Source organism: Austrofundulus limnaeus, unplaced genomic scaffold (assembly GCF_001266775.1).
Source record: "Austrofundulus limnaeus strain Quisiro unplaced genomic scaffold, Austrofundulus_limnaeus-1.0 Scaffold139, whole genome shotgun sequence".
Classification (NCBI taxonomy): Eukaryota; Metazoa; Chordata; class Actinopteri; order Cyprinodontiformes; family Rivulidae; genus Austrofundulus; species Austrofundulus limnaeus.
The window spans coordinates 123637-132378 of NW_013952541.1; the positions used below are offsets into that span (position 1 = coordinate 123637).

Consider the following 8742-nt stretch of genomic DNA (forward strand, 5'->3'; position numbering starts at 1 on the left):
CATGCTCTCTCCGCTTAGCAGCCAGCGCAGAGCCAGGGGTTGCGCAATCCAAGGTGAGGCAGAGCTCGCTGCTGCCTCACCGGCATCGCTTCCAAGCATTTGAATGGGAAAATAAGAAAAWTCAGCGATTTTGAACAAATAAAAATCGAAATTGGTGAAGCTACGTGAAAAATAAATATTTTTTAGTACAAACCACCGGATGAATATAACAATTTAAATTACTTTATGATTATATATTTTCTTTCTTTCCATGATGGCTGGTGAGGCACTGCCTCACCTGCCTCCCCTGACCGCACGTCACTGATATATATGCGTAAGTAAGTAAGTCAAATTTATTTATAGAGCGCTCTTCACAGACACAAAATCACAAAGCGCTGTACAATAGAAAACACACTGAACAAAACAAAAAGAAAAACACATGACAATAAATCAAGACATACAAGCCTGGAAAAATAAAAATGTCTTTAGCTGTTTTTTAAAAGCTTCCACAGAGTCAGAAAAATGAAGCTGTAAGTGCAAACTGTTCCACAGCCTTTAGTTTTTAATCAAGTTCATGGTACAACCAGGACATTCAAAGTCTCAGAACGGAGACAACGAGCAACAGAATATTTAATTACAAACTGGCTAAAGTAGTCAGAGTCCTGGCCATGTAATGCTCTGTGCGTCAGCATGAGTACCTAGTAGCTAGATTTGGTGAGAAGTCTGGCTGCTGCGTTTTGAATTAATTGCAAACGGGAAATTGTGGATTTATCCAGACATTTGAAAAAGACATTACATTAGTCCAGCGAGATGAGACAAAAGCATGAATGATTGTTTCAAGATCAACTCTGGAGACCATGTGTCTAATCTTTGAAATGTTTCTTAAATGAAAGAAACAAGAACAGGAAACAGCCTTTATGTGAGTCGAAGCCTAATGTTGAGTCAAATGTGACACCCAAAATTTTTACCTTTGATTTTATTAACGGGGAAAAAGATGCAACTTTCTGGCTCATATTTTGATTCAAGTGACTGGGAGCAATAATCATAGTTTCTGTCTTACTGGTGTTAAGAACTAGGAAGTTGTTGGAAAGCCAGTCACTGATGCAGGACAAACATTGGACGAGGATGGCCAACCTGTCCAGTTGATGTGGTCTAAATGAAAAATACAGTTGAGTATCACTGTATGAACTGAACTGTCCTTCCGTTGCTAGAAAAAAGGAAATTCTATGAAAAAATGTTGATTCTTTTAAGTTCTAAATTTTGAAATGTTTTGGTCCCCAAATGTTTTCATTTCATCTTGTTTGGATTATTGTAATTCTCAGTTATGCTGGTTTGGATGAATCATCTCAGTGAAGTCTTTGACTGAACTGTAAAGCATTTTGTTCAGCTGTTGTTGTTTTTAATATGTGATATCCTAAACTGCTGGACTTCTACAAGTCCTAAAGATGACTGAGATCTTCCAGGTCCTCTTGGTGCAGCCAGAGGCTAAATGTAAACACGTAGGGGAACAAGCTTTTGGCCCCCAGACTCTTCCAGTCCTTTAAATCTTATTTGAAAACTCGTGTCTGTAGTAGAGTTCAGTCTGAGTCTGGTCTTTTATGTTCTGGTGGTTTCTTGTCTCTGCAGGAAAACGGCCCCATGAATGCACCATCTGCAACAAGGCCTTCAAACACAAACACCACCTGATCGAACACTCGAGGCTGCACTCCGGTGAGAAACCCTACCAGTGTGACAAGTGCGGGAAGCGTTTCTCTCACTCGGGCTCCTACTCCCAGCACATGAACCACCGCTACTCCTACTGCAAGAAGGACGGGTCCAACCCGGGCGCCGCCTCGGGACCACGCAGGGTCCAGTTAGAGCTCGGCAGTCCCGGTGTCGGCCCGCAGCCGGACAGCCGGACCACGACCCCACCTTCCCAAATGGACTCAGACGAGAGGGAGAGCGAGGAAGACATGGACGAAGACGACGAGGCCATTTGCATGGACGACATCCGGGTGGTCCAGGTGGACGACGGCGAGTGCGAGATCTACGAAGGTAACTTTGACGACGATGACGACGAAGAGGAGGACGGTTTGGCAGAGGAAGAGGCTGACGAAGACACGGAGGAGCAGGAGGAGTTAGCTTGTGATGTGGTCGAGGTTGAGCTGGGGAATAATCACCTGGAAGGCAGCAGGTTGGAGGAAAATCAAAAAGCGAAGGAGGAGGCAGCAGAGAAAACGGCCGACTGTGAAGCAGAGACGGACAAAAGCATCAGGGAGGGATCAGACGGCGCCGAGCCCCCGCAGGAAGTGGTGACAAACAAATGAAGGAAAAGAAACATTCGCATTTGTTGGCCATCAAAACTCTTTTTAAAGACAAAACCGCTTCAGAAGCAAGTCTCGGAAGTTGCCTAATCTTAACGGTCCACTACTGTGTACAAAAACCCCAGTGTGCCTGAACTTAACAAAAAAAGAGAAAAAAGGTAACTTTTATTTGTGAGAAATGAATTATTAGTGTTTAAACTGTTTATAGAAGTACAGATTTTGAAGTAGTACCCATCCATCAACTTGTTAGACTTGTTACTGAGACTTTCCCTGGTCGTTTTGTTTTTTTATTACTCAGCCAGTCAGTGTTACTAATCTTATTGTTTGAAACCATTTTAACCTGTAAAGAAGAGAAAGATTTCTATACCTTTTTATTGCCAATGAAGTTTCCTAAATCAGTATTTTATTGAGTTCTACGAACAAAAACCTCTGCACTACAGTATTCCTAGTTTACCTACGGATACATGCCTCATGCATTGTAAGCCCTTCAGTGTTATACGTGTACACTAGCTAGCAAGATGTTGTTTGTGTTAGTTTTAGTCTCTGCTAGTTAGCATTATTTTTGTTTTCAGTTTGACTGTTAGCCTTAAGGAAAACAAAGTATTCCTGGGGAGGGTTGTGGGCGGGGACGAAGGGGGTCGGGGGAGTCAGAAGGCGGCTTCTTTATGCCAAAACCAAATTTGTCCTATCAGGGAAGAAATGGTCACAACCTCAAAGCCAGCGTCAGGCGCGTTTGATTTGCAACCCGGCGCAGCCTGAACGGGTGGGGTCACCACAGATTCTGACCTAATCACACACGCTGAATCCTACGGAGCTTCTCCTTGTTTCGGTTTACTTTACTCGTCAGTGTTTCAGTGTTGTTAGCTTATATATGAAGTCATATTGTATGTGAAGGACCAGGGCTGTTTCCTGCTCCACCCCAATGCCTCCAGCCTTATGCAAGACCTGTGTGCTGTTAAAAGTGCCATTGAACAGTATTATTTCTTCACACATGTAGCCAGTATTATGTTCCTCTCTTGACTCACAGGAACCACGTTCACTAATGTTTGTTCTCTTGCACAGGACTGCAGATCTGTCTTTTTGTTTGTTTGTTTGTTTTTTCTTTGTTTGTTTTGTTTTTTGTTTGTTTTTGTGATCAAAATTAAATTTGAAGTGTTTTTTTACTAAAAAAATGTGCAAAAATTCGTTAAACTTCTCAAATGTTTTAACAAAAATTAGTTTAAAAAATGTTGTCGAAGCTGTGCGACGGAGTATTAGGGCCACGCAACGAGATTTTTTTTATTACGAGATTAAAGTCGTAATTTTATGAGAATAAAGTCATAATATTACGAGAACGACTTTATTCTCATAAAATTATGACTTTAATCTCGTATTATTACGACTTTAATCTCGTAAAATTATGACTTTAATTTTGTAATATTACGACTTTATTCTCATAATAAAAAAAGTCTTGTTGTGTGGCCCTAATACTCCGTCATAAAGTTGTTTAAATGTTACTAAAAATCTTCTTAATTTACATGAAAAGAAGAGAATAAGTTTGGTCCACTTGTGATAAGCTGTCCCGCACTTCAAGTAACAAACGTTACAAAATGTGGTGCCTGAAGAGTTTTGAGTTGGTTTTACCAAACAGTGTTTATTTTTATTTCACCTTTTTTTTCCCCTTTATAGTTTTTACTTGTCCTGTATGTTTTTGTCATAAAGGCAGTATTAGAGCCCTTTTCACTGAAAAAAAAATAAAAAATTATTCCGGTTTAGCTTTTAGAAAACTTTTTTATATTTAATGTGTCTTATTTTTATATTATTTTCTTTTATGGTTATTTATTACACATTGTAGTGTACATTACTGTAGTTTGAATTGATACAATAATATATTTTAGTATGAAAAAGGAAAAAAAAACCTCTTGAGACAAACAAAAGAATCCCAACATGTGGTTCTGGGAGCTCAAGTTTGTTTTAACAAAACAGTGAAAACCTAAAAAAAAACAAAACAAAAAAAAAACAATGAAATAAAATGTGTACTCTGTAAACTTGACTGTTTTTAGAAGAGGAAAAAAAACAGGAATGAAGTGAGAAACAAACTGTTACATGTGCATCTTTGCGTTGTTATTAAGCTACTGAATTCTGTGATTTTAAACGCAYGAGTCGTCACCGTTTTAATGAAGGATATTCTTCTGAAGACATTTATTTTTCTCCCCCCCGTTTTTTATGTTTTGAAGCCAAATCTGCATCGTCCCGCCGCTCTGTCTTCTGTTCTGTGCCAACTTTGTACTTTCCGTTGTACTGTTGAAGGCTGCGAACCGTCTGTCTCTCCAACCTCTTTGTAAATCCGCTGTCTTTTTGTATCCTTTGCATTTTTTTTTTTTTTTAGGTTTGCTCCATTTTTATGACTCCCCATCACAATAAAATGTAAGACAGCAGCTGTGTGTGTGGCTTTTTTGACCCCCATAACTTCATACAGGATTTGTTTGGTGAGAAATAAAAAGTGGTACGTTGATGTTGCTGAGGTGTTTTTCTAGGCTGCAATGTGAGGAAATAATGTTTTCGATGAGACGTTTACAAAAGGAGAGGTAAGTTTTTCTTGTCAGATGAATCTGAGCAAGCAGAGGGACTTTTATCCACCCCCAGGTGCAATGACAGAGCCAAGGGGTGGCCAGTGGTGACCTCGACCACCATACATTATTCTTTGGCAACCCCACTGGCCACCACTTCATTTAAGGTAACTACTTTTACTGTATAAACTCTAGAAAGCAGTTTCCTCAAATGATTATAGTTGATTTAAATATATTATTTATGACGGTGGCCATCTTTGATTTTAATGTGGCAGTCCAGATTTTTTTTTTTTTTCGGAAGTAGTTACCCAGCCCACAAGATGAGCAAGCATGATAGGAAACAAAAGATTTAAAAAAATTAACATTTCAAAATATCAAATGTAAAATGTTACAACAATATGAATATTTACCAAAGAGCTAAAACATTTAAACTAACAAGTAAATGGAACAACTGCAACTTGCTGCTGTTCAACAGGAAGGTGTTTTAAATGGATTTCGCCTGCAGCGTTTCATGTCAGTTTTAAACCAGTCGTGTGGAGTTTTCATCACTTCAATCAAATCTTAAGATCACTACATACGGTGTTTTTAATGACCTCTGACCACTACTACCACACCCAACTTTAGTTCAACATCCACAAAAACGACAGAGTAAGGTCAACATTTCTGTGTTTTTGTTTTCCAATTTGGGAAAAGTTCTGTTGAGACTCCGACTCTTTCAGGTGCAAAGATTCGTCACCTGACTTAAACTGATCTGTCTTCATATGTTTTATTGGCGGTTGGCAATTTGTGTTGTGCATTACCGCCACCTACTAGAATGGAGTGCGGATCAATACCTCACAGAACATTACCACTTGTACAATTGAGACATGCTGTTACTCATCAGCATTGTGTAAACATAATGATAAAGTTCATTTTCCATGCATGGTATTGAAACTTGTCATTTTTTGCAAGATACTGGTGTGGTGTTTTCTGTTTTTCCAGGAGGNGTGTTTTAAATGGATTTCGCCTGCAGCGTTTCATGTCAGTTTTAAACCAGTCGTGTGGAGTTTTCATCACTTCAATCAAATCTTAAGATCACTACGCTCAGTGTTTTTTAATGTCTACTCTAGTGCATGTTCGAATATTTTGTTGTGTTCTWTTTCCTGTCCTTTCTTTGTAACTGTGCCTGCATTTGTTAAGTTCTTTTCCCAACAAAAATGAGTGAATAAACAAAAAAAACCAAAAAATTAAAAATCTATCCATAATCGTACTCTGTTAATTAACTTTGTTTTCTTGAAGAACCTAATTCAAATTTGAATACTTTTGCTTCTGTCAGGCTGAAGAGTTAATAATTAGGTGATTGAAATCAGGTGTGTTGGAGCAGAGCAGTCTGGTAAAACCAGACCCTTGTCCTACGCTTGGGAAACTACTGAGCACAGGAAGTAAAGGCCAGGCTAGTGTTGGAGCTGAGCTAATAATAAACACATCTGCTTGTTTAACATGTGACCACTAGATGGCAGTATGACTCCTTCCTTTAAAATGTGTTTGTGAAGGTCTGGCTGGAAGTCGACTAAATGTTTTATTTTTTGTTTTTAAGCTTCAGCAGAGGTCTTTTTAATTCAATTCTCCATTTGAGAGGTAAGTTTTTAAAGAAGCAAAACAGATCTGAACATGAGGTTAGTTTGTATTTAACCAAGAAGCTAAAGTGATTTTCTGTCAGCCGCTGATCCAAAATGACCTTTTAGAGAAACACATTTTTACAAGATGAGCTCAGTTTTAAACACATGGCTTAAAAATATGGACTTAAAGAAAACTTAATCAGAAAATGTGCTCATCTAGAATAACAAAAAATTAAACCAAAARATAAATGAAACTAGAAAAATAAAAACTGAGTAGTTACGGTTTATTCAAGAAGATAAACTGCTTCCAGATCATCTACAGAACAGTTGAATTTAAAGTCATCTAGCTTGATTTATATTCAGGAATCAGCTGTAAATTAGGAGCTCTGACACTCAGTTTATAATAAAACAAGTTTCAGTATTCAGCCGCTACATAAATGTCCCACTGAAGATGGCTCATCAGAGTGACCGACATCTAAAGATGGCCGACTGTATGTTTCCTTTCATGCGTGACATCGTGCATTTCTCACAGCCCAGATGTGCAGCAGCTCCCCTTTCAGCTCATCTAAAAAGCAAACATGTTCTCCGTCCAGCGGAGCAGAACGGAGAACATCAGACCTGCGATGACTGGCAGTGATTAAAGCTCATTTCATGCTGCTGCACATCCTGATGYTGAATACATCGAGCCATTTGTCAAAATTAATTGGGCAGCTCTTAAGCACATCACATCTGTCAATCATGCACAACCTTTATGCCAGGGCTGGTCAGTAATACTAATGTTCTGAAGCCTGTGGGGCTTAATGGACGTGTTTTATTACGTACAACTAATAGACACTTTAAAACACCAGCGCACAAATGTTAAACTTAAACACAAATTCAATAAGATCTGATGATGCATTAAAGGTGGAAGCACAACCTCTGCTTCATCAACATTTACTTTTTCTGAACACCAGGGAGGTTCTTCAGTGGGCTGAAGAATGTGCTGAAAGTTGAGTAGGTCCTCTGGACGAGTTCTTTGTGAATTTTTTTTATCACTTCTCCAAAGGACTTCTTGAGTCTGGGGAGTTACAGATACGCTCAGAAACATAAGCAGTACCTTCAAACAGTGGACAAAAAAGTTTAATAATGACAATCAACACTGTTCACATGCAAAAGAGGACCATCAGCCTAACAACCGATCCTTAGTGTCCTGAATATCTCTATTGTTTATAGAGGACCATCAGCCTAACAATCAGTTGTTAGTGTCCTGAATATCCCTGTAGTTCACAGAGGACCATCAGCCTAACAACTGATTGTTAGTGTCCTGAATATCCATATTGTTCATAGAGGACCATCAGCCTAACAACTGATTGTTAGTGTCCTGAATATCCCTATTGTTCATATTTGACCATCAGCCTAACAACTGATTGTAAATGTCCTGAATATCCAAATTGTTCATAGAGGACCATCAGCCTAACAACTGATTGTTAGTGTCCTGAATATCCCTATTGTTCATAGAGGACCATCAGCCTAACAACTGATTGTTAGTGTCCTGAATATCCCTATTGTTCATAGAGGACCATCAGCCTAACAACCGATCCTTATTGTCCTGAATATTCCTATTGTTCATAGAGGACCATCAGCCTAACAACCGATCCTTATTGTCCTGAATATTCCTATTGTTCATAGAGGACCATCAGCCTAACAACCCATCTTTTGTGCCCTGAATATCCCTACTTTTCTCAGAGAGTTGAGTCATACTCACAATAATAGCATCATAAAAATAGCGGACGCTGGCCTGCAGATAAGAGTAAACTGCAGAGTCCTAGCCTGATGATGTTGCTCTTCTGTACTGGGCCATCCTTTTGAACAGTGGCTGCTTTGTGTCACCCGGCATTAAACAGAGCTGGAGGTCTCCATGACCGGTTGTCCCCCTCTTACAATGCTGTTATCGTGAAAATGACTCATTCCTCTGTGAACAACAGGTGACAATCAAGTCACTAACAATCAGTTGTTAGGCTGATGGTCCTCTTTTGCATGTGAACAAATTCTTATTGTCGTCATTAAACATTTTTGTCCACCAATGTGCACTGCTTAAAAGTCTGAGTTTACCTGAAACTCCTCAGAGGGAGTTTCTTGGAAAAGGGACAAAACATTTTCAAAGAAGAACTCGTCCGGAGGAGTTTTTTTTAGCTATGGAATTTCGAGACATTTTTATGTATCTTCAATTTTTTTCTTGTGGCCACTTTCAGAGGCTGCATATTTTAATTGACTTGACTAATTTTAAGTGAGGGCAGTTCCATTTATTTTGAAGGACTCTGTGCCGAGTTCATG

The 8742-nt window shown here is 39.1% G+C and overlaps 1 protein-coding gene across 2 annotated transcripts in view; it reads left to right on the top strand.

Moving 5' to 3' along the window:
* Positions 1-3429, top strand: part of LOC106522892 (zinc finger E-box-binding homeobox 1) — a 10509-nt gene extending 7080 nt beyond the window's left edge. For both annotated transcript variants that reach the window (XM_014016123.1, XM_014016124.1), the window contains exon 5: positions 1606-3429. In XM_014016123.1, coding sequence (XP_013871577.1) covers positions 1606-2285 — 680 coding nt within the window. In that variant the 3' untranslated portion in view covers positions 2286-3429. The remainder of the gene's footprint in view (positions 1-1605) is intronic.
* Positions 3430-8742: the final 5313 nt, after the last annotated feature.